This window comes from Triturus cristatus, chromosome 1_2 (genome assembly GCF_964204655.1).
Source record: "Triturus cristatus chromosome 1_2, aTriCri1.1, whole genome shotgun sequence".
Classification (NCBI taxonomy): Eukaryota; Metazoa; Chordata; class Amphibia; order Caudata; family Salamandridae; genus Triturus; species Triturus cristatus.
Genome location: NC_140580.1, coordinates 132,689,391 through 132,716,490, shown reverse-complemented (window position 1 = coordinate 132,716,490; position 27,100 = coordinate 132,689,391). Strand labels below are relative to the sequence as shown.

Below are 27,100 nucleotides of genomic sequence, written 5' to 3'. Positions count from 1 at the left end.
GAGTTTCAGCTGCAGGGCAGTGAATACTTTCGCTACCTGCAGGTCCGTCACGCACTGGGTTCCGTCTTCCCAGACGTGGCCTCCATCCCGGAGTCCTCCCCCCTGGAGGATAGAGTGCTAGATGGCCACGTTCCGGACAGCACGATCTCCCTCATTTATAAGAAATTGATAAATGACCGCTCGGGCTTACTGACTGGCCTCCGCGAGGCTTGGGTTGCCGATGGGCTGGAGTTGGACGACGAGGACTGGATTTCCGCGGTGGCCTCTCCGAAGGAGGTGGCCATCCCGGCTCGCCTTCGCTTCGTCCAGCTTAAGATACTCCACCGGGTGTATATGACGGGGCCAAGGCATAAGCGTATGGGCTATGCCGAGGATGGATTGTGTAAGCGTGGGTGTGGTGCATTGGCGACTTTTTTACACATTCTGTGGGAATGTCCGAAGGTGGAGCGATTCTGGCGTGGTGTGCATGAGGTCCTGCGAGCGGTTACACATGTCGCGCTGTTGCCTGAAGCGAGGAGATGCCTGCTGAATGTGTGGGAACCGACTGATTACTCGGTTCCGCAGACGCGATGGGTGACTCTGGGATATATGATAGCTAAACGTGACATTGCTCAGCTGTGGGGATCTCAGAGACCCCCGGCGGTGTCGGCTTGGAAAGAACATATGGATTGGTGCATGTTCCGAGAAAAGGTGGTATATGTGGCGCGGGGTAAGCCTGGGGCATGGGTGAAGATATGGGGCCCCTGGAACGCTTACCGCGGGGGTATTTGCGAGCCGCCGTTGTTGCCTCCCGCTTCACCAGCTCCATCCCCATAGTTGACCCCCTCCCTCAACCCTGGGCACATTGTTCTCCCAGTCCCGGATCAGTTTCCCTCCCCCTCTCTGGATTTCTTTGGACGGTTGGGGTTCCCCACTTGAGGAGCACGTGTCGTCATTTTCGATTGTGGGTTGCCTTGCGGGTGTGGTTTTATGTTGTTGTGTTGTATAAAACGAAACCGTATTGTGGGTTCAGAGTTATGTGGCCCACGTTGTTGATACCTCCTGCTTTATCGTCTATGCAAAGCCAAGTGCCTTATTGTATGTATGTCATTTGCTTTTGTCACTTTAGCGGCCGGCCGGAAGGTTGTAGGCCCATACTTGTATATATTTGAGATTGCAATAAACGGTTTAAAAAAAAAAAAAAAAAAATTACCATAGGACAACATTTTATTCATTTTAAGAGTTTTATGAAGATCAGTATACAATATAAGTGCACATGGGAATGATATTGTTGAAAATGAATGAGAAATGTCAAAGATAAAAATTTGTGCAAATACAAGAGGCTTGAAATTAAGAAAGGGTGGCAAGAAAAATAGAAGTGTTTTATGACCACTCCTCTATTAGACTAAAACGTTCCTAAGACGTAGAGTTTCATTACCCGCCTTAGAAGCTGTTCAGGACTATTGCTATCAAGGTTTGCGGTGATCAATTGTCAAGGGGGTCATCAATTGTTGGGGTCTTAACATTTGCAAAGACAACCTTGTAATTTTTCTTAAAAATAAACAGGGAGGACTTGTCATGGTCCTATTGAAAAGAGTTTAAATGGACTCGAGTGTGAGATGTGCCGGAAGGCTAAGAAATACGATTTAAGTACATACAAATGCCTCTCTACCCCCACTGCCCTATTGTTACATCCTCCAAGTCCAAGACATCTTTCAGCATATGGTACCAAACAATTCTCCACCGTGTATGTAAGTAATAAATGGTTTCTTCTTTGAGGTTTCAGATTTCTGGTTTCTAAATTATTGGAACTTGAACCTAATTGTCTACATAATTGTTACGTATTTCTGGTGAGACATTAGATTACAATTATCTATATGTATAGTTATCTCATTTAATGGATGATGAGCAATTTTTTTGCGTGATAGAGCTGTGAATGTATGGATGGTTAAGAGCCTGGGAGGGGCACATGACATGAATAATGTAAAAATCCTTGAAGATGGAGATTATGGAGATCATATGTGTCATGAGCAATCAATGAATATGCAGGCCGAATGTGAAAAGCCGGACTTCCCTGCTGGTATTTTCAGATCTCTGTAAGCACAATGTGTCTCGTTGTAAAGTCAGGCAAAAGGGCATTGCTAAGAAAATGGCGGATGCTGTTAAAAGAGGAGAATGAATGACAGATGAAGAGTTACAGAACACAAAGTATCACATTGTTGACCTTTAGGTGATTTGAGTTTTATGATCTAATCTGGTTCTTACTAGTTAATGTCTGACATATGCACTCAAAGACCACGTTAAAACACATTCAATTCCAAACAAGACTATCCTAACAGTTCAAATCAAAACAGCGATTTATGTATGTCTGCATATATTTATTTATTTGAGTTTTATATAACGCTGTCTAGACCCGGAGGTATCTGAGCGCTATACAAGAGGATCAGTGAGTGACAAGATTCATGTTACATCAGTTACAAAGCATAGTTAAACACAGGGTAAAAAACAATGTCACAAAATTCGTCGGAGGGAGGGGAGGAAGGAGACAAAGAAGGGAGACAAGGAGAAACTGTGTCTAATGTCTGGCTTGGTAGGTGACGGCCGAGGGGTGAACCAGAGCCGATCTCCTCTATAGCTTTCTGGGCAGCTCCACCGGACATCGGCCATAGTGCTCGGACTCCAATGTCAGGATGATGATCAGGGTTAGTCTGTAAATGACCAATTCAAAAGGGGTGGGGGGGGGGAGTTGAAGAGTTGGGAACCACAGTCAGATATAAACCCCGGGGTGAAGGGATTTTTGATTCGGTGTTCACAAGGCGCAATCCGCAAGCAACCGGACACCTCTGCCTCGGAATGCCCCCAGAAAAGAGCGTCTTCGTGACGGGGATCAGTTGGAATTCCCCAAGAGCTCAGTTTGGGAGAGCCCCAGAGCCTAAGGGGTCCCCCACATAGGTAATCGAGATTGGCCCCAGCCGTCATCCTGACTGGGAACGTGTGCTCCTTAGGGTGTTTATGTTGATCACGTTACGACTGCAGGTATGTCTGCCTGATGGGTCAGGCATCAGTGACAGGCCGGGGATTTGAGAGGTGAGAGAGCTTGAGTTCTTAGGCAAGGGTGGAAGCAAGGGTAGGGCTTACTTGGTTCTCTTCGGTAGTAAGAGAAATGCCAGTAGATCAGGATCGGACTCCGAGGCAGTGTTGATCACCGCGGTGGCATCCACCATTTTAGATACCGGCATCAGAGTCAGGCAAGAATCTATTCGGGAGCGTTATGGCCTACCGTGCGGGGACTACCTGCTTCACTCGTCCCTGATCTCGGCTCTTCAGCGTCGGTGGCAGAATGGATTATCGGAGCCGCAAACGTCGGTGTCTTGTCAGTATGTGGTGTTGGCGGCTGGCACTATCAAAGCGGTCACATGCTTATACCGGCTGATGACGACCGAAAGGCTGGCCCCACTGGACAGGTTAAAACAGTGTTGGGAGGAGGATATTGAAAGGGACATACCTGATAGAGTGTGGGCTGAATTACTCGAGCGCCCTTGGAAATGCTCTAGGAATGCTCGTTTCCAGCAGATCCAATTTTTTATTCTGCACCGGGCTTATCTTACCCCAGCCAAGATTCAGAGTTACTTTCATACTCTCACGGCGCCCTGCCCTCGCTGTCGGGCGGAGGGAGCTGACCTCTGCCACATGCTATGGGGATGCCCTCAGATCAGGGGATACTGGAGGGGGGTGTGGATGTTATTATGTGATATCACGGACAGGGAGATTGACCTTGGTATGGGCCCGTGCCTGTTGTACTGGTTCCCCCACACCTCCAAGTATAAAATAACCAGCAAATTTATAGACCTAGGGTTGGTGTTAGCTAAGCGGGAAATCACTGCTAACTGGAAATTGCAACGCGGACCACGATTGCAGAAGTGGAGGGCAGAATTTACTAGGTGGGCAGATTGCGAAGTGACCCTTCGCATGCAGTCGGCTACCCGTGCTCATAGTGATAGGGCGATGGAGTCGGCCCGAGCTTGGGGAGCGCTGGCGGAACTATTGAGGGCTGCTGACGCTGATGGCGAGGGGGCATCTGACACGGAGGGAGGGCGGGTTCCGTCCTCCCCTGCATCCGCCTAGAGGAGCGTTGGGGGGTCGGGCGGTGGCACACTTGGGTGGCTGGCGGTACTGTGTTGGGCAAGTCGGAGGAGTAGCATTACAGACTTGAGTGCCTTACCATGAATTCTGTTATTAAGTCATGCCGGTGGGGGGTGGGGGTTGAGGGTGGGGGGTGGGGGGAGGGATGTAACGTGGGGTTGCTGTTTTACTTTAGTTTAGTTGATTCTATTGCACGGCAGAATCTCCTGAGTGGAGACTCCGAGACCTACGGGTATATGAGCTGCCTACATATGGACACTGCATGGTGGACTTTCACGGATTACCCCACAAGGTTTGCTGGGGAGGCACTGAATTTAGTATATTGTGGAGTCATAGTAAGGATGTTGGTGCAAAGGGACTTGTATGTAGGTATGTTCCGGGCAAGCGTGGGAAGTTGATTGCACTGTATTTGAGTGATTTTCATCCCAATAAACATATTTTAAAAAAAAAAATAAATCAGAGTCAGGCAGGTCAGAGGACCTCTTTCCAAGCACCTCTCCTGCTATTCCGAGATGCTAATTTCACCGGGAGGCCTGCACTGCCATGATTCTCGTTGTTTCAGCGGAGTGCCGGCCGCCATTTTAAAGTCAGGCATAGTCAGGCTTGGGTACACAACGGTGCTATTTTCATAATGTGGCTTGGATAGTCGGTGCCCCTAATACATACGCCGCCCTTAGGTCCCGCCAGGCCACCACAACGCTGCTCTATCTCACCCGTTGTACGGGAACCTCCATATGCGGCTCCGGGGTCATCAAGGGTGCTTCCCACCTTGTTCTTCCGATATGCCGCTCAACTGGTCTCAGTTCACCGTGATGTAAGACCTGCTCCCTCATTTTTTTTTGCTGGGGTAGTAGCGCCTCTCAGCTGCTCAAATCGCGCTGCGGGGGCTGAGCAGCGGATTTTTCCACCTCCGGGCATGGTGATCGCCATTTTGTGATGTTCTGGGTCTGTCAAGCTCCGATGCGACTTAGAAAAGGGATCACGGCCAAACCTTAAGCCCTCTGTGTGGTCGCTAGGAGTTCCGCCTCATTGTAGTAGCCTTAGAGGCAAATTCTGGCAAATAATATACCCATGTACGTGTATGTGTTCGTATAACACGGACCATGCTAGGGAACCTGGGTGAACTTGTGCATCTTGTAATCATCAATGTTTGAATCGGTGCCAGAAAGTGCAAAGCACTGAAATAAATTAACAATAAACATAAATACAAAATATATAAAAGGCTGATTTTTTCACATCCCTTTCTTATAAAAGGAAAACATTGAATTGTAAACTTGAAGATAGGTTAGTAATGAAAAAATGAATGCTTTTCCCAGTTTTCTAACAATCCCTTCCAATGAAAGATGACCAATTAATTGTTTTCCCCTAAAAAAAATTGACAAATATTTTTATATTTTGCTTATGAAAAACAGTGGAGGCGGAGGAAAGGGGCTGGAATGATTGCTGAGCCCCAGCAGATCAGGAAATCTCCCAGCCTTTAAAGCAAACACTATCCTGACACCGCTACTATCCTGTGGTTCCCTACATACCTCCCACGGTGGCGAATAACATGAAACAGTTTGCCAAGGACTTTTCACCCAGCTTGTCACATAACTGTAGTCAACCTACTCTTGTAAACCTATCTGTGACATAGAATTTCTTCCCAGGCTACTAATGAGTATCCCAGAGCTGGGCTTGAGGACACCAACACCTACTATTTGCAGAGTTCAGAAACTAGAAATCTGCGATATCAAACACTACATAAAAACAAAGTCTTATTATTTAGTGAGTAATAGACATCAAATGTGTGAAGGAAATACAATAAACTCACAACTAGTCCCTGTAGACGGGCACAGTTTCACATTCCTCGTCTACCTTAGCACTCCCTATCCGTTTGCTTTTCATTTTGACTATAAAACTTCTAAAGTATTGTCAAATGGAGGGCCATGGTCTAAGTTATGGACCAATCTCTCCTTGAGGTAATCAATAAATATGTGCGCTCATTGTAGACCCACTGATTCGAATGTTGCCTCGCTACAGCTGGGTCTTGTAAAGGGAGCGATGCATTTTAAGATAGAATAGGTCATTGGTGCAATGTCTCGGAATTGACGTATTAACCCCAAAGTCATAGAATCTAGCCCTCTGGCGAGCTGTACTGCATTATTTGTGGTTATAGAAAACTGTGTTGCTCTGCTGCTTTACACCAGTAAATGATTCCTTGCTAAGAATAATGGGTACAGGGATATGAGACACTTGATATCCCTGGTATTCTCACTTTCTGATTGACCGATCAATAACTTATGCTTTTTAATGAGCATAATGAATTTGAGGACATTTCTTGTAATGGATCTGTCTGATTGATTGAAAGAGATATGATGATTGCGCTCCCGACACCGACAAGGTCATTTGGCCAGGGGGAGATCTCCACGAGAGATGGATGGCAGCGCTGCACCCACTGCCTGGTTGCGTGGTCAACAAAAGGATGGTGAAGAGCTGCACTTGAACTCAGAGGATGAACCACATTATCAAGTAGGACATTAAATACGAGAAGCAGACCGTGGAAAATTGATTCTATTGATACCATGTTATTTAAGGGTTATTACCCAAATAACTATTTCAGATAAATTATTCCGCCCAGAAGGCATTTCGTAATTTCAATTGTTTCAGGTCGTTTTGCTTTCATTCGACTTATAGGACGGCAATCTGAACCATTTTTAAACAATCTGGGCAGTTTCCATTGACGATTTCTGCTTAAAATGGACTGTTGGCTGTTTGTTATGCTACTGCATTAATATTAAACGATGAACCCTCTTTTTAAAAGGTTATTGTCTTCTTTTGGATGGGTAGCATATATTTGACCCCTTCTGTGCAACGCCCTTTCCCCCTCCTGTGCTGGGCGTTACATTAGTGGGTGGGGTTCATGACGAGATAGTCTCGTCATGGGCACAGCGCGACCGTGCTCCATGACGAGACTATCTCGTCATGGGCACAGAAGAGGTTAATGTTTTGTTTTTCACTGCTAGATGAGTATTGTGGGAATTTAGCATGACACAAATTGGCCTCAGTGTGCAAGACCAGTGTTGGGAAGCTTATGCGTTGAGTGTGGTCTGTGTTATAGTCTATTAATAGGGATTGTGTGAGTGCTTGTTGAAATCCAAGGACTGGTTCAGTACATCTTTATGGGTATTATCATTAATATTAATTTATTTGAGTATTAAGAGATATGCCCGAGTGTGACATTTTCCATTGCCTAACCTCTAATTAGAGAAGCTAATGTTCATTAAGAATGGGGCGTGAAAAAGATAGGGACTAACTGAAAGGGAAGTGGGTGCTGTGGCACAATTGCTCCTTAAGATGAGCCAATGTAAGAAAACACTGCAAGCCTCCATTTGTATGCCCAGGTGGCACAGTGCAGGGCAGCTGCATCAGGCAGGCAGCGAAATTAATTCAGAAATGGTAACCATGCAGTGCAGACTTCAGTCAAGCCCCGTAGGCAAATGTCATGCTCCACATTCTGAATATTCACTGCCACTTAATGTCTGTTTCCCTCTAATAAAGAAATCATGGATGGAGGTGTTGACAAATGCTCAGATTCCTGTCTTCCAGGCCGAAGCCACATCTCGCAGAGATATATTTCTTGCGCCATTTTTATAGCAATCACTACTTCGATATACACAGGAGGGCTGGCACTGTGACCTACATTGCCTACTACAAGTATGTGAAATGGGTGTGATGATTACAGTTAAATACAATGTACAGAAACGTTGCAAAGCTAAACATGGATGTAAATTAGAGGCAACTAGTGGTACCAGCTGCCACCCACGGCTGTAACTTGGCGACACCTGGCATTGCCCCTGCTACCTGGGGTCAGAGGATCAGCTACCGAAAGGGAAGGTAAACACAGATCTAACAGCCTTATTTATATTCAGTAGTTTGAACTACGTTCTCTTTTCCCAGTTCCTAAGGAGCAAAAAAAGGGAGGATGTAGATCGGCGAAGAGTCAGATAATAAATCAACAATATGATGTCATCAGGGCTAAAAGGAGCAGAACCTGAGCCTAGTATTCTGGTCAATCAGTGTCCATGAAGAAACACTTCATAAAAATGGAGGAGTGTGACGTCAGCGTATGCCTTCCAGACCGCTGTCCGAGCCAGTGTACGCCACCACTGACATTTTGGATTTTGATTGTGTACTTGCGTAGTGTAATAGCCTACATGTAGGATTGTTGGCATTAATATTGAGAGGGTTGGTTTCGATCTCTTGGGATTCACACCAGGGCTGCTGCTAGAGATGATGCTAAAGAAGTGTTGACCATCTGGCACCCTTCACACATTCGAGACAAAATTTAGATTTGTTTGTGACAGACAGCACACAACACATTGTGAAACTAGAGATCTGAAAGCGAAGGAAAAAATATCATTTTCAATAATTGCAACTGGAAAAGGAGGAAAGCCATGCCTAAAATGGGAGTACGGGGGAAGATGTCAGTTCTAGTGGCAAAGCGGTTGACCTTGGAATCCGAGGACCAAGGTCATGATCTAGCTTCAGCACTCGCCAGCAAAGGGTCTGATTCAGGACCAATCGGCGTATAGCTCTGTGCCTAAAATTGTACCTATGAGAAATGTAATGCAATTGAAAATATATGAAATCGGATAGAATTCTCCAATTAAAATGTTTGATTGTCTCTTGATGCGCACAATAACCCCATCCATGTACAACATCCTTATCTAGGGTGCACCTCATGATTGCCAGATTGCTCATAAGCAATGAGGACCATTGAGGTCAAAACACACCTGGGTTTCCTTGTGGTCTGGTTCTGAATGGACATTACTTAGCAGTTAAGACTCAACTGTCCCTTATGCGGCAGTGCCGAAACTGGTTGGTGTACAATTGCAGAAATGAGATGAAACACTGGATCAGATGAGCCCTAAGTAATTACTACTGAGAAAAAATACTCTAAACATTCCCATCCATCCCTTTTGTGTCATCTTAATGCCATAAGTCTGCATTTTTAGTCCCACCCCATCAATGTACCCTTTTCCGGTAGTAGTACTTGTAACATGTATAGGACAAGAGGGAAGTAACTTGCTAAGGAGGCACATCTGAGATAAACCAAAGTCTGGCATGAAATATGCAGTGGACATCATTATTGTAAACCTCAGGAAGAATAGCCAGCTCTTCAGAGGGCGCAGAATGCTGGCGCTGGGATCACGAGGTCTCACCACAAGCCCTTAACTTGCTAAATTCTAAATGCAGAGGTATGAATGAATCATTAAATAACAGTTGTACTGTCCACGCATGCCAATTAGGTAGGTCCAACGGCGTCACCTTCTTTCCCAGACATATCCTTTCATACCCCTGCCATTGGCCTTTCTACCCATGTCTGAGGGCCCCTTAAGACAGTAAGAAGAACAAGAAGTGAAAAGGTGTGTGAAACCATGTTTTGTTGGTTCCACTTCCTGCTCTCCCATTGGTCCATCAGCAGGAGGGCCTTCAGGGGTGGGGATAAATGGTGCCTGATGTCATTTCCCCTACCCCAGTATGTTGGAGAATCAAGATCCATGATATGGACCCCGATCATTCTGCACCCCATGAAGACAACAAGCTCATTTTATAAACACCAATGTCTTACCAAGATTTCCTTTTTGGAGTAAAGTTGTTTTTTTAATTTTAAAATTTACTGTACCGAACCACCACATGGCCAACATCACTCGACGGGGAGCTGGACACAGTCCTGCTGTTCCCTACTGGAAATCAATCCTGCACATGCCCAAACATCCTATTGAAATACGATCAAGGTACATGAACTATGTCCTAGATATGCATTGCTTTTAATGTCTGCAAATGTTTCGCAGCCAAGAACATATTTAGACTAAAGGAATTATGAAATAAGCTATTTTTCTTGATGGAGGTATTTTATATTATGGTAGATCTAGGCTTACTCCCTCGTGACTACCACTTCTGCACTTTGTGCCCTCCCGATGCACATGTGTGAGCCTCGTCCTTCACATCCAGTTCCTCTGGTCTGTCTCTACATCATTTCTTTTGAAACTGCTTACATCCAAGTTTACATTTTTTGTTTATTACCAGTTTTGTACAGACTAACCCAGACCCTACTTAGTGACAGAGCGCTATACAAAAGTTCTGATACAAGAGTTTACATCTAGAAGACTATAGTGTCTGGCAAAGTAAAACATATTTGCATAAAATATCTACTAATGGGAGTTTAAAACTCGCAAAGGTACCGATGTGAGTGTAGTAGCAGGTAAACAGCCTCTGTACATAAATAGCACTAATGGCGACTCGCTTCTTTACGGGGCTTGCTGAAGGCTTCAGTGGGCGCTCGTCGGAATCTTTCCACAGTAGAACTGATGCTGCAACAGTAGACGTTTCTGCTTGTTTTCGAGCACTCCCTGGGTAGGATTGTTTCAGGTTTGGTGTATGTAGCTAGAGGCCTTTAACAATCTGAGAACATGCTATCCAGTAGGATCAGTATGTGCACTGCCGATTGACAAATGCCAGTTACTCTCTGTTGTGTGAATGTATGCTGTGTTGTGCAGTGCTTTGCTGTGCTGTGACAGATATCTGATGTGCCAGTGTGGCATGGAGATAGCTTGCTTGGCTACCCTGCCCTCAGGTCACTCTTCAATTGCTCCATGTAAACATGTGGTCAGTATTTGAGAACCTCCCAATCAGGGTACAACAACACAACTCCAAGCATACCTGTGAATAAAACACAACTCCAAACATACCTTTGAATAAAACACAACTCCAACATGGCTATGAATAAAACACAACCTCAAACATACCTATGAATAAAACACAACTCCAAACAAGCCTATAGTTAAAACACAATCACAAACATACCTATGAATAAAACACAACTCCAAAGCTACCTATGAATAAATCACAACTCCTAACATACCTATGACTGAAACATAACCCCAAACAAACCTATGAATAAAACACAACCCCAAATATACCTATGAATAAAACACAACCCCAAACATACCTATGAATAAAACACAATCCCAAACATATATATGAATACAACACAACCATAAACATACCTATGAATAAAACACAACCCCAAACATACCTATGAATAAAACATAACTCCAAACATACCTTTAATTAAAAGAAAACTCCAAGCATACCTATGAATAAAACACAACCACAAACATGCCTATGAATAAAACACAACTCCAAACACATCTATAACTAAAACACAACCACAAACATACCTATGAATAAAACCCAAACCCAAACATACCTATGATTATAACACAAACCCAAACATACTTATGAATGAAACGCAAACTCAAACATACCTATGAATAAAATACTACCTCAAACATACCTCTGAATAAATCACAAGCCTAAACATACCTATGAATTAAAAACAGTCCTAAACATACTTATGAATGAAACACAACCCCAAACATATCTATGAATGAAGCACAACCCCAAACATATATATAAATAAAACACAAACACAATGTTAACTATTAATAAAACATAGCCCCAAACAGAACTATGAATAAAAAAACAACCACAAAGATGCCTATGAATAAAACACAACCTCAAACATATATACCTTTGAATAAAACACAACTCCAAACATACCTATGAATAAAACACAACCCCAAACATGCCTATGAATAAAACACAACCTCAAACATACCTATGAATCAAAAACAACTCCAAACAACCCTATAGTTAAAACACAACCCCAAACATAGCTATGAATAAACCACAACCCCAAACGTACTTATGAATGAAACACAATCACAAACATACCTACAAATAAAAGAAAAATCCAAACATACCAATGAATAAAGAACACCTCCTAACATACCTATGAATAAAACACAACCCCAAACAAACCTATGAGTAAAGCACAACCCCAAACATACCTATGAATAAAATACAACCACAAACATGCCTATGAATAAAACAAAACCCCAAACAAACCTATGAGTAAAACACAACTCCAAGCACATCTATGAATAAAACACAACCATGTCTACGAATAAAACACAACTCCAAACATATCTATAATTAAAAGACAACAAACATACCTATGAATAAAATACAACCTCAAACATACCTCTGAATAAATCACAAGCCCAAACATACCTATGAATTAAACACAGTCCTTAACATACTTTTGAATGAAACACAAATCCAAACATACCTATGAATAAAACATAACCCCAAACATAGATACCTAAGAATAAAACACAACCCCAAACATACATACCTAAGAATAAAACACATCCCCAAACATACATACCTATGAATAAAACACAACTCCAAACATACCTATGAATAAAATACAATCTTAAACATGCCTGTTAATAATTATAACTCCATGCAGCCCTTGAACTTACGCCCACATGTCAGATGTAGATTGTTTGGAGGGAGAGATTGGGCAATCACTGTCCTGCCAGCCCCTCCCAACTAGACACACAGTAAGGCGATTGTGTTCCTTGAAATTTGTGACAATCACAAGTACTTCGATTGGTACATAGTAATGAGCAAGCACTGATTAAAGGGTCGGGGGTACAGAGCACATGCTGGGAGGGGGCATCCCTTTAGTAATGACAGACAGGGTTGAGGGCGGAAGTGACTGACACCAGGAAACAGATACTTTGAGTTCTGCAAACATTTAGGGGAGCAGGTGGAGTGCGAACTTTACTTTCACCATCTTTCTTATCTTTTACATCTCCTTGGCCTGGATCAATGCACTTTAATGTTGTTCTGCCAATCCCCCCTCAAACAGGAATTAATCCACTTGTTTTACTTATATAGCGCCCACACTCCATTCTCAGACACTTCAGGCTGCTTGTGATCCATGCTAAACAGAATGTCTCTTTCACGTGTTACATTTATGAAACAGCAAACAATAAAACCCCATTACAAAACTACATATTTACAAGCAGGTATAACGGTGGTCATTCCACTGATGGCACTTGGAAGTCCATCTCCCTGACCCGAAAACACTACTTTTACTGTGATTGAGTGAGCACCTACAACCCGCTCAATTGACCAACAAATACGCACGTGGGAAAGCTGTCAATTTCCTTTGCAACAAAATACATCATCGCACCCCCCGGAACACCCGCTGACTCCCCTGCCCTGAACACACTGTAGCTGTAAAGGAGGCAGACCCTTCACAGTCCAAGGAGCAGAGCTATGGAAGGCACCAAGGCTGGCACACAGCTTTCTTGTAAAATCCTACAAGACATCTTTTCCTAATCTTATGCACACACTCTTCTCTGGCTACAGAATGACCCTTCATTCATGTTTGAACATGGGTCATCCAGCAGATTGTTCTCCAGGTACTTTCACAGTGTAGGACCACTTTGTATTTTTGGACCACATTTGAGACTTAATGGGGTGACAGGTACCCTCCTGATCCCTGATAAACCTACAATGTTTCGACCCACGGCTGGAGGACGGGTGCAGGCACCGCTCACAGTTAGAAAGAATTCCCTGCAGGTCCCCATAGATGTTCCCTCTGTCCTGCTGGTAATCAATATGTGTATGCAGCCCTTTCAGGGTTATACACCAGAACCAGCTTTGGTTCCAAACCTACAGAGATGGTGCCAAGATCCGTGAGATACATTGTAGGGAGGTAGTTCTATTGCGGGTAGTATTTATACACAATGGCCGCGGTGGCTGGCACAGGTAAACGCAGCGGGGCGGGTGGAAGGAAGTCGACAGACGATGGAATCGATATAATTAAATAAATAAATAACACCTATTCTGTCAGCTTCCTCCCTTGCCGCGTCCTGCCCCGCTCACCGCACTTACCTGCGCCAGCCGCCGCTGTATGGAGTTGTGCCCCAGTTCTGGGAGTGCAAACTCTTGGAAAAGGAATATGCAAAGTGCAGGCAATGCACGAGAGGTCACAGGGAATGTTTCTTTTTTAGGCCAAGCCCACCAGATAGCGCGTTTGCTGTCTGTTGCGATGCATATTGTGGCTTGCTATGAACATAAAGAGGGCTTGGGGCCACCCATTGCCTGTTTTTTCTTGTCACTCATTCGCTTGCTTCTTATTTGCATCCCAGCTTTTCCATCTTATGTTTGACCTTCCCATGAAACATTGACACTTTACCATGTGTGTTTCTGCCTGGTGTTTGTGCTTGATGTCAGAGAACTACTCACAAGTGTTTTTGTGCCTTTTCCCTCCCCTTGTGTACTTTTCTGCCCCCTTGTGCTGCTGCCTCTTCCTGTGTGCCTCTCCCAGCCCCCATCCTTGTTGCTCTCGCCTGGGTGTTGCATCAGTCCCTCATGCCTCCCCGTGTTGGTTCTATGTCCTTCTGCCCATCCCTACGTTCCTTTCATCTCTCCCATCCTCCCCTTGTAGCTTCTGCATGTGCCCGCCCTCCCCGAATTGCTTCCGTGTCCCCCCCAGTCTCCTTATGTTACTTTCGTGACCCTCACACTCCCCTGTGTTGCTCCCAGCCTCCCTTTTGCTTCCCCCCCCCCGTTTTTTACGCACCCCATTTGCTTTCATACCTTCCTGCCTGCCCACTTAAAAGAAAACAATTATATATGTTTTCACGTTTTGTTTTTAGTTACCAATTCCATTCGAATCGGAAATGAAAAATCATTAAAAAAGGGGTGGGTCACATCAATTTGTCGGTGCATGCATGCGTCGTGCGCACACCTACCAAATGGTGCAGGCAGCTGCCTAAAATGTTATTTTGCTGATGTTACTTTAGCCATGCTGCATAGCATCTGGGATGCTCTGCAGCATGGCTAACAACCATTGGCAAAATCAATAGGTCACCAGCCAATAGATCACAAAAGACAGACCTATTGGTTTTGCAAATGTTTGTTACTGTACCTTTCTGTTTAGAACTATGCCTAAAGTGATGCAACAAAATGGTGATGCTAGCCTGAACCTGTAAAGCGTATGACAGAGAATATAAATTACGCCTCTCAGTAAATGCTGCACAACATGTTTCCCTTCAGTGCAGTGAGTGGGCTTTTTTCTTTAAGGAGAAACCAAACACCCCATCCATGTTTCTGAATACAAGAGAAGCGACGACAAGACATGCAGCGCCTAGAGAATGTTGACATTTTCGCTATAACATAAGCCCTGCTCTGCAGGGAGCTGACTAATGACTGATGTATACTGTTTCAGTGGAAGACAATAACCCCCCCACCCCCTGAGGACAGAGCAGCATGCTTCCCCCAGCACAAAGGGGGCTTCCAGTCACAAATGCGGCACAATTGCACGAATTATATGTCAAGAACGCCGCTTCAATGGAGAAAAATCACTGAAAGACATTGAGCAACTAAATAGGCGATGACAAAACAGCAACACAGAACCTCCTTAAAAGCATTACTGACTTCTATTGTTTATAGACCTCCGTCTCAGGCAGACCACTGTTAAACCACAAATCCACTATAGTGTTAAATAACCGTTATAGAAAAAAACATTAAAAACTTTTCACATATGTATGTAATACCGTCAACCTCGTGGTGAATTTCACATTGTAATATTTGTGACAGTTATAAGATGCCTTGGGGTATTACATCGCTTCATTTAATTTTCCAGTGTCTACATGGTAGTAAGCAACTAACAGTGCTTTGAAGTCATAAGGGGACACTAGCGCTAAATACAACAAGTCAATTAATAAATAGAGAAGTAATGGCACAGAGCGGCATGCATTACATTTTGGGTATACGGCTTGGCATTCATTCAGAAGCCTCAGCTTTCACATAGCCACAATTTGAAGCAAACTTAGCCATGATTCTTTTTCATAAAACACGAAAATAATGTTATATAAATCGCTTTAAAAGGATAAAGTGCAAAATTAGAAATTCGAACTCCCACTTTTCTAAACACGGAAATCCCTCTTAATTGGGCCCAATGTTTGCTGCAAATAATATCAAGGATACTAGAATGAGTTGTCCCTCTGTAACCAAGCTGGTGGTGGGCAAAAAAAAATTCAAGAATCTTTCGAAGACTTAGTTATTTCTTCCCCAAACACACCTTCGCGAGTGACCATGAGACTATTTTTGTTCTACTGTAAAATGTCAGTGAAAACAGAGAAAAAAACGTCTACCATTTCAATATTTTTCAGATTTTGTGAAGATTTCAGTACTTTCACAATTAGCTAGGAGAAGTGATTCAAGAGGTTTTTTTCCAGATTGGACCTGATTTGAATACGGCACTGCTTACATAACTTTTTCTGTGTTTTGAAGCGTTTGTAAATCTAACCTTTTAGTGCACAAGAAAAGTTTAAAAATAAATCAACATTCAAATATTGAGCCACGTGGGGCAAGAGTGAAACGAAAAAAAATCATTATGTCAGGCCCTTGCTGGAAACTGCACGGATGGGGCTCTTTGAAATGAAAATCTCCAGCAGTTAAGTCAACTCCTCAATGTATCCCATTCACACAAGCCCAGAAATGACACTTTCTCTGCGTGAAAATCAAAGGCAGCGTGGCCCCATTAGCGCTGCTTTCTTGAAAAGATATACACACAATTAAAAATATGTACGGCGAGAGAACAAAGCACAACAGCATTCCCAATAAGCCAAGCTTTTTTGCACAAATCGACCTTTGTTGCCAAACATCTGAGACATAGACGGCGGAAACCAAAACAAGAGAGACTTTTTAATGAACTGGTAAGCAGTTTTTTTTTAACAAAAGGCAGGGCGGGAGACTGCTAGGCTAGGATTCCCACACCCCAGCATGTATGGATTATGTCTTCTCATCTTGGGTAATGGAGACTCTTCGCACACAATCCTCTTCGGGGATCAGGTTCCATTTTAACAACGAGCAGCACATGAAAAGGAGAAAGAGAGCGCCACCTGCAGGCAAGCTGCGCACATACAGCCGCCTCGGAAAACGCGCTGAGCACACAGTAAGCAATCTCAGAGACATTGGCGCTGGTGAAAGGTAATTACAAAACTTAACCATCGTCGTAATAGAAAAAAACAAGTATATTTCAGCAGATACTGGCCAAATGCACCTTGACCCCGGAGCGCACATGATGCTTTGTGTAACGAGAGCTCACATTTACGAACATTAGTGGCGTTTCTTACCCGATGTGATGGGTGCTAAACGGAAAATGTCGGACAGCCTGCTGTTCACCCGCTCATAAGGCGACTCCTCCAGTAAGTCATTCCCTGCAGGAAACAAACAAAGTCACCAAAGTATATTTGAGCAATCGGAACTTCATCAAGAATATGGGCAGTGATTGTCACATTTATTTGTCTTATAAAGCATCAATTCCACCCAATGGGCTTACAAAGCTCTGTACAGAAGAGAGGTGTGAGAAAACTAGGAAAGTCAACCCGGAAGCGACTGACCGCATCATAAAACAGATTTTTTTTAATACAAACCTTTGCCAGGTCATTATAGAGAAAAACAAACAACAAAATCAGAGGTCGAGGGGCATAAAGAAAAGTATGTGAACTGACATCCTGAGTGCAATGAGGGCGGGGTCAGTGAGTGTGAGGGCTGGGTCAGTGAGTGTGAGGGCTGGGTCAGTGAGTGCGAGGGCGGGGTCAGTGACTGCGGGTGTGGGGTCAGAGGTGCGCTAAAAAGAACAGAACATTCTGTACCTTATTTTGTTGGCCTGTCACCTAAAAGGTAACTTTGCATAAAACATAATGCACACACAGATAAATGCAACCTATTTTTACCTGTGGGGAATGCATGTTGCTGGTAAGAAAGCTCGGTTGGTTAATGCGATCAATTCAGATGTCTGTGAGTGTAACTAGACGGTCACGGATTTGAATCCTGGTCAGTGCACTGGGGAAATAGTGATCCATGTTTACAGTGCTAAGAGCTCCAAGCCTGTGATTGAAAGCACTGTGACTATATGTCATTTGATTAGAAATTTTTTTTACACACAGTGTAAGAAACGTGTCAAAGTGTACCTAGGCTGTGGCAAAAAGAGCAAAAAGATTGTGTTTAAACATTTACAGTGTTTTCAAAAGTAAGGTTTTGGTAATACACTGACTGTACCTAGGGCAAATCTTTTTCATAGGTTTTGATTAAAACAACAAACTCCTTTTTCTATCAATTAAAGCCAACACTGGTTCCCAAGCAGCCTTTAGATGTGCGGATTCAACGATTGCACACATTATCTTTCAGGAGCAGGGACCCTGGAGAGAAAGCTTGCTGCTTCTTTATTTGCCTCTCTCTCCTCTCACCTCACACTATAGGAGACCCTCTGCACAAAATGTGCATGCAGAGCAGCCATCTGAGGATCTACCACGGTCTGCCCAGTTTTGTATCCATTGGTCTATGTAAAAATTGTAAATTGATACTTGTATAGCGCACTACTCACCCGCAAGGGTCTCAAGGCGCTTGTACGAATACCGCTGGGGAACCCATCCTGGCTTTCCCTGTGAGGCGTCCACTCCTGGGCACCCCCAAGGTGGAGGCCAGGCATCCTTAGCGTTGTGGGGGCCGTTGTGGAGATTAAGCAAGCTATTGCCCAGAGTTGCAGAGTGGGACTCCATTATTGGAATGGCACCGAGGCGAGAATTATCAGGTCCGTGGAACTTTTTGAGCCCAAGACCTGCCGAGGCGGGGAATTGAACCCTGGTCCCGGGCTAGACCTCTGCATTAGGGTCTGCCGCTCTAATCATTGAGCCACACTTCTCCACACTCTTATGTAGCCACCTGCATGTGTCTATCGGCCCATCTGTTTATCAGTCTCTCCACAGCCCTAGGTTTATGTGCATAGTTGTAATTTGGAATGTTATTGCACATAGAGAAGTGACTTAAAAACACATAATGGGAGTGATGGCATACTCATGAACAATGGTGTTATAGGAGAGGTCCATGAGGCATTGTTACCATTGGTTTCCTCTTTCTTCTTTTGTCAAGCGCTTATCATCGCTTTCTCTTCTCAGTCTATATATCTTTACATTGAGATATATATATCTTCTTCTTCAAGCTTTATTGCGGTTTGATTTACCATAAAAGCACATAAAAAACAATTCTATACAATATGTTAATCAATCAATACAACTCATGCGAATATCACAATTGTATAGCTAAGTTATTAAACATATCCTTTAAAACTATAAAATGTAACTAGTGTCTAGAGCCCTAAAATTGATAAAAACAATGGTTATTATCCTGATAAAATACTATCTGTTCTCTCCTGGTCCAATAGACTTAGTGCAGATGTGTAGCAATATTAATTGTCAAGTTCCTTCGAATTGACCACATTGAAAGCAAATATATATATATATATACACACACATATATCCATATTCATCGCTCCAACAATTGATGCGCCACACGCAGCCCGAAACGCGTTTGGTGAATAGCACCGTGAGGGAAGGGTGATGCTGTATGCGCTGTTAACCTACTGAATAAAAGGAACAAATCACGCTGCGTGTGGCGCCTCAATTTTTGGAGCTATGCATATATATATATATATTATATGGGCAGGTGTATGAAATGTAACATGCTATTTAGTACCATTGTTGAATGTGACGAGATTACAGAAAGAGGAAAAGAGGAGTCACCCCACCTCGGGGGAAGCCATCGACCTGAGGCACTGTGCATATCTGGCCCACTTGGACTTCAACCACCTAGGCTACTTTATTATCCAGCAATGAAGGATATGCTTTGCAGTTAATGCTTGTTCTCAATGCTGAAAATTAACCAAGTGCCGATATAGTGCTGTGTGGCGTCTCTTTCAAAGTGCTACTTTAAGAAATGCTGCAATCATCCAAGTCGGACGGATATAGCCAGGGCAGGCACAACAGTGTGTGAACCACTGAAACCCACTTCGGAGGGTTTTCTTCTCACCTGGTGCATTATTCGACTAATGCTTCACTAGGTCAAACTAGTAAGGATGATATCAAGAGCTTTTAAACAAAATAGTTTACCAATTTATCAGACGTTGGCCTTTTGTGCCCACTTCAGGTAAAGCTTTTGCGTTTTAGCCATTTTTTGTGAGAATTGTGGTAGCGTTTACCATTCCCACGAGGTCTGGCGCAGCATGCAAATCCAGCAGTAAGTAGACACATATCAGTGAGGCCCCAGCTACTTCAATCATATTAGGCAACCTGGGAAGAGCCATGTGCTATTATGTCATGGGACAGCTCTGTATGCAAGTGGATGGCTCTGTTAAATTGGATGACATCCTTCACAGCGCAGAGAGGACATTCACTTTATCTTACACACTATATAAATGTAGAAATTCAGTCTCAGACATAGGCCCCAAAGGTTTCCTGAAATCTAAACAATGATGAACATTAACTGTTCTAGTGTACTTTTAAACAGGCTTACTACGCTTTGAGAATAAACATTTAAGCACATATAATAGAAAACATGTCGAAAGATGCATAAATCTCATGTGCCTTGTTACCTGTTTCGTCACTAGAAAGGATAGGATTAAACATTTTATGCAATCGTCTTTTTTTCATGGTTGTTACGGTTTGTCACTTTTTCAATGTCTGTGCATTAGCTTCTACGCAAGAGGCACATCGAGGCAGCAGTACAATAATAAGCAATTTAAGGAAAAGCTAGACATGCTTGTCCAGCCTTTCGTGAAAAAAACCTATTATGAAACAAGCAGCAAACACAATCATATTGGTATTTCTATTATGTTACTGGAATTGTTTTTCTGGTTCATTTTGCATCAGTAATATGTTTTAATTTCTCACGCATGTGCATATTTCATTCAATCTGTAGATTTTTAGAGTGCTTCTGGTCCCCGTGAGGGTATCCAGGCGCTGGCAAGGTCCAGTTGATTCGTCGACTAGCCAGGTCTTCAGGAACTTTTGGAAGTCTGGAAGAGATGGGGAGGTCCAGAGATGAAAGGGTAGCTCGTTACATGTCTTTACTGCCAGGTAGAAGAAGGAGCAACCTCGGCATCTGCTACATCGGATGCAGGGGGGTGAGGGTTACAGAAAGGGAAGTGGACTGGAGGGGTCTGGTGGGCTGATGGAAGTTTAGGCTGTGCATCAAGTAGGCGGGTCCTCAGTTGTGTGGGGCCCTTTGTGCGTGGGTCAGGAGCTTGAACTGACATCTTTTCTGTACAGGGAGACAGTGGAGTTCCCTGAGGTAGCGGGTGATGTGGGTTCAAGATGGGAGATGTAGGACGAGTCTGGCTGGGAGTTCTCTATCCCTGCGTAGAGAGCGTTGGCTTAGTCCATTAGGCTGGAGATAAGGGCCTGGGTGAAGGTGCGTCTTGAGCTTTGGGGTAGCCATTTGAATATCTTACTAAGCATGCAAAGCATAAAGAACCAGGAGGAGGAGACAGAGCTGACCTGAGTATTCATGGTTAGCTTGTTGTCCAGGGTAATGCCTAGGTTCCTAGCATGGTAAGAGGGTGTAGGAGTAGGTGTAAGTTCTGAAGGACACTAGGATGCGCTACATGGGCAGCTTTTGTTTGAGAAGATCAGTACCTCTGTCCAGTCTGTGTTGAGCTTCAGGCACTTGCCCTTCATCCAGTTGGCAATGTCTGTCACGTAGTTGGGGAAGTTGGTCTTGGTGGTGTCTTTGGAGAAGGAGAGGATGAGTTGTATGTCATCAGCATAGGATGTGATGTTGAAATGAAAATTAAACTTTAAGAGTGCTCTAATACCTGTCTAGACACTGTTGAGTTAGTGGGTAGGGGTAGGGTAATTGTTTATTTGTACATGATTAGTTAAAATCTTTACAGAATATCATAAAAACATCGAAATGAGTGTTTTAAAATTCGTTGATACATTGCCATTGGCTAAAAATTTACTTAAGATCAATTAAGTAACCTTAAAAAGTTTTTTTTTTTTTTTTAGTTGTCGTCAGGTGCTCTTAAGTCTTTTACACATTAAATCGAATGTTGAGTTAGTGGGTTTTGACGATGCTGGCCAGGGGTGTCATGTAAGTGTTGAGGGGGGGGAGGGGGTTAAGCGAGGATCCTTGGGGTACTCCAAAGATAATTTGCTTAAGTTTGGAGGTGAAGGGTGGGAAGGTGGACTTTTTGCGTTCTTCTGATGAGGAAAGAGGTGATCCATCTGAGAGCGGCTCCTTGGATGCCTATGTTGTGCAGCCTTGGGACGAACAGGTGGTGTGGAGACCACATTGAATGTTGCCAAGAGATCTAGGAAGAACAGAGCAACAGTCTCTCTTCGGTTGAGTAGACTCGGATGTCATCGGTAGCTGCTGGTAGAGCTGTCTTGGAGCTGAGGTTGCGGCGGAATCAGGATTGGGAGGAGTCGAGTAGGAGGTTCCGTTCCAGATGTGAGGAGAGTTGTTGGTTGATGTCTTTTTCTAATACTTTGACTGGGAACGGGTGCAGGTAGTTTTGAGTTTTCTGGGGTATGCTGATGGTTTCTTTAGTTGGGTGTTGACTTCTGCATGTTTCCAGTCCTTGGGAAAGGTGCCCATGGCACTTGAGGTGTTGAACAAGGTGGCGAGTACCTAGCTGATTCTGCCTTCACCTAGGTTGAGGATGTGGTGAAGGCATGGGTTGGTTGGAACCTCTGAGTGGACTGAGGCGGTGTCCGGTGAAGTTGGTGGCCTTAGGCTGTGGTCTGAAGTTTCTGTAGATGTTGGCAATTTTGTCGTGGAAGAAGTTTGCAAGGTTGTCCGAGAGTTCCTGTGAGGGAGTAAAGTTGTTTGTTGCAGTAAGGAGTTGGAGAATTCTTTGCAGATGTTGAAAAGTTCTTGCTGTTCATTGAATGTTGTAGTTTAGTATGCTTGCATCTCTTCGATAAAAGGCCCAGAGCAAACGTTGAAAAGATGTTATAATTAAGGGAAATTTGAGTTTTGTTACCACTTCTTCCAATGATTAGCAAATATTGCACTGTTGTGCATACTTTGTAGCCATGACTGTACTATGATCACACACCAAGAAGTGATTGTCCATCACATATGGCCTGGTTCGCAAGAATGCTTTTAATCCCAAAATCTGTGGCATGGGACTAGGCATTGCGGAGGTGCATTCCACTTTACCCAAATCACAAAAAGTCCATGTGTTCCTGATTGAAATGTGTGGTAATATCCTGTGTGGTAAGTCTCCTTGTTATGAAGGTTTTGCATATGTAGGGTTAGGCAAAATTAAAATATAAAATGTATTTTCAAATGTATTTTTTTGCATGCTTAACATTTTCCATTAATTTACTGCCCCTCCTCGGCTGCCCCATAGCCCATGCAAATTGGAGCTAAGGGGGCATTCCGTGCCACTTAGGCAGCGGCATAACACTAGCCCCTGCAGTCCCTGCGGTGCAGTGGGGGCCGAGCTCGAGGGGGGCCCTCTCACTCCAGCACTGTACATGGGCGGGCCTGAGAGCTCCTGACTGGGTCCAGAGCGTGTGGGGCCCCCTCCATGCACTTTGTAGGGGGGCATCTCAAGTTTTGTTATGCCACTGCACTTAGGACTAAGTCATACAGTTGTAAGAGAGGAAGGACAGAGTGGAAAGGTTATTGCAAATGCTCACAGGGTTGTGTCTTTGTGTCTGTTCATCTCCTTCGCACTACATTTTCCTAACCACACGCCGTCCCCACCGACTTCCAACACCTGGAAGGCAGAAGGCTGTTGCATAATCTGCTGCCGACACTACAACTTGCATAACTGACTTTTTACCCTTTGCAAATCGCTGGTATGTGGAGAATACTGGATTTTGACTTTTTTAAACCGAAATTCAAACTTATGCTTCCAACATGTGGCGTGCATCTGCCCCATCGTGCAGTCAGTGTGCTTGAAACTGTGTAGGTTTGTGGACACATTTGAACATTTATGGTGTGCCAGGGGCTATGAGGAAGTTCCTTGTACATCACACATTTCCAGCTCTTGTTTTAAGTTTTCAAAAACAATGCTAGTGTCATGGGCGGCAAACACATGAGCTTTTCGGGGTTCGTCTGCACACCCCAGTTCAAATGATGGCTCGCCCCTATACTGAAAACTTTGATCTTGGGCAAGATTCATTCTCCTCTAATGCAAAGGCGCTATGATGTGCCAAAAGTTGGAGCGCTTAGAAACAAACTAAAATTGCGTTCCGTGGAACCAGCACTCATTGGCGCTAGAACGCGCTCTCGCGTGTCCTGCTGCTCTGCCTGTGCTGGCCCGTGCCAAGAGGCCGCGTTTGCGCGCGTGAGAGGTAAAGTAGTCACCAAGATGGGGTTTAGTTTAGATAATGAGGTCGGGGAATCTTCCCGAGGATAACGTCACGATCAGCCTCGGGGGAGGGGTGTGGGGGAGCAGATGTTGCTCTCACGCACCAGGAGCCCTGAGGGCCCAACAATCAGACGGTAAAAGGCCCCATTGAACGCCAGGGTCTGAGTGCACTTCGGCGCCGGCCTGTGTTCACTCACGCATTTAGGGCACGTGCTGCGTGACTGACAGGCTCCTGAAGGGGGTGGTCTGAGGGGGGTACGGACACTCTGTCACATGGCATTATAGATTCCTAGAGGAAGGGTTGACGCAAATAAGCACATTAGCCGTGCGGCCAGAGGGCACACTTGATGCCAGGAGGCCTTCAATGCAGAAATGTTTCCCAGCACGAGGGCCTGTGTGCGTGGGCGTCGCTCAAATGTGTGGGAGAGGAGCAAGCCCAAAGAAGCATCGCTGAAGTAACTGGGGCGTAAAGTTGTATTCAAAGAATCTCCACAGCTTGATTGGTAAAAATAAGCACTTTATTGGGAGCGTTAGAGATAACGTCAACTGATAGCAGACAACTGCCAGGTAAGGAATACAGCTATGTCATGGGGCATAGCAACACTAGAACTAAAGCAGTGGAACGTGATACCATAACATGAAAACTCATGTGAGAATACAACATAAACCTTCCCGTGGGGCTCCTGTGCCCTTTGTTGGGCGGCTCTGTGAGGCAGAGGGTATTAACAGCACCCCGCTGTAGGGGCTACGAAGACAAACAGCTTCCCGAACCGCAACCTCCTGAAAACGCCCGGGTTTCTATTCATCGCTACTCTGTATCCTCGTGGTGCTTGCTTCGGCGGCTTGAAGCGAGCCAGTGCGGTGTAAACGCTCCACTGACGATCATATGTAAATAAACAATCAAATCTCACGTTTGACAGCTCGCGACGCCGTGGGCGGATGCGTCGGGTGTTTTCACTCTTTGCAGAAACGGAAAGCAACAGCTCTGTAAAACGGTCTTGGGCAGTCAGTCAGGCTCGGCGTTTCCCCAGGAGGCCAGTGGCGATGAAACTTGGGGTGCGTGCGGGGTTGTTGCTGCACCCCCAGAAAATTTAACGACCATTAGATGATCAATTAACAATAAAGGGTGCTTTAAATGTTGGAATTTGTTGCTCTGCCAACTCTCCCTGTGCCCTTAAAGACAGGTGCTGGAAGCATAAACAAATACCCCTATTGCCTTTGGGGAGGTAACTCAATACCCCTGCTCTAAAATGTGCTCCGGCACCACTGCAGTAGGCTGTGGTGGGCTTCCACAGTCGGGAGAGCTGTCATGGCCCAGCTCCGGCCCCTTCCAGCCGCGGCCCCCTGCAGTGGGGCTGGTTTGCGCGTCATTTTTGCCAGGGCAGTAGTGGTCTCACGTCTGACGCTCTCTGCAGCCGGTTCTCCTCCGACCCCCTGTTCCCATCCTGCTCGCCCCTCTATAATTAACGTCCTAGAGTTGTTTTTCAGGCGTGTTGATGACAAGCCTGTCTAAAACTTTTCACTTACGATCACTTGGTTTATGGAGTATGTTTTTGTTTCGGTTTTTTGCTTTGAGGAGACTCCTAAAACAGCTCACACACCCAATGCAACAGAAAGAAAAACAAAATGTCTTCTAGAGAGACGCAGACATTGTCTAACGCGTCACGGATGTAGCTAGCAGTGCATGTTTCTTATGGAAACGGGAGAGGTGCGGTGTTCTAGGAAGTGGCCTGAGGTGCGTTAGGCCGGCACCTTTCTGTGTGCCATGGCTCTCTGCCAGTGGCATAACGAAAGTTGAGGGGGCCCCCTTGCCACGCACACAGAGGGGCCCCCGCTCCGGATTTAATCCGAGCTATTGGGCCTGGGTACTGTGCTGAGGCCCCCCCCCTCCCCCGCACAGCGGGGGATGTCGGGGGCCTGTGTTACGCCCCTGCTCTCTTCAGGCTCTTGCAACGCGACATCGGCTGCCCGTGTCAGGAGTGTTCACCTCGGGTGTTGCCTCCAGATGCCCCTTGGCCCACGTGCCACCACCAGGCTGGCTGAAGTTCACATCTCTTGACCCCTCGCCCCTTGCTTAAGAGACGGTTTTACGATGATACCCCGTAACCCCACCTGCTTCAATACTACTAATGCCCAATCTGGCCTACAAAAGGTCAGGCAGATGCCCCCGGGGTCACGTGCGTTTGTTGTGAGCTGCCAGGGGCGGCAGCGGCTGCACCAGCTGTCACTGGCCTGGACGAGGCGGCCCGCCCTCCTGCGCAGCCGTGGAGCACAATGGGTGCGGCGAGGGTGAGGACCGGGTCTCCCGTTAATGACGGAGCGGGGCAAACATGTGCCCAGCCCCACTCCAGCGCATCACCCGATAAAAGCAGTGCCCGGCACACTTGGTCCCTTGGTTCGCGAACCTGATTCAAATGTTTCAATGTTGGCTGGAGAATTTTGTCGGAGAGTCAAATTGTAATTAAGCGGTGGAAAACCGGAACGGGTTTTGGTTTTGGTCATGTTCGCTGATGTTTTCAAGCAAATCCGCAAAACTCAAATTTAGCAGCGCCCTTGCCAAAATATGCTCAACTCCCGTTAGAAAGGATAAGATGCTTTGGGGTGAAACTATGTCACATCCGAGCCTGGCACATAAGAGCCGGCGAGTTGTGTGATAGCAACACATGTTGCTCGCTGAGCTACCAACACCACTATACTGCTGACTCAATGCGTCACCTATTTCTATAGGCTACAATGTACATGTCTCAGTGGGACTGGTCGTTCGGTGCCAACCTAACCCTCGTTTCCTTCATTTACATATCCCCGTTACAGGCAATTTTAGCACACAGCAGAGACAACACAAGCAATGAAGGAATGAATGAGTGCATGAATGAACGGACGCGCCCAGGCGGCCAGACC

General features: G+C 45.0%; 1 protein-coding gene across 2 annotated transcripts in view; it reads right to left on the bottom strand.

Annotated features, from left to right (window-relative positions):
• GFRA1 (GDNF family receptor alpha 1) overlaps positions 1-27,100 on the bottom strand; it is a 458,805-nt gene that overhangs the window by 423,242 nt on the left and 8,463 nt on the right. For both annotated transcript variants that reach the window (XM_085603274.1, XM_085603275.1), the window contains exon 3: positions 17,172-17,255. In XM_085603274.1, coding sequence (XP_085459400.1) covers positions 17,172-17,255 — 84 coding nt within the window. The remainder of the gene's footprint in view (positions 1-17,171; positions 17,256-27,100) is intronic.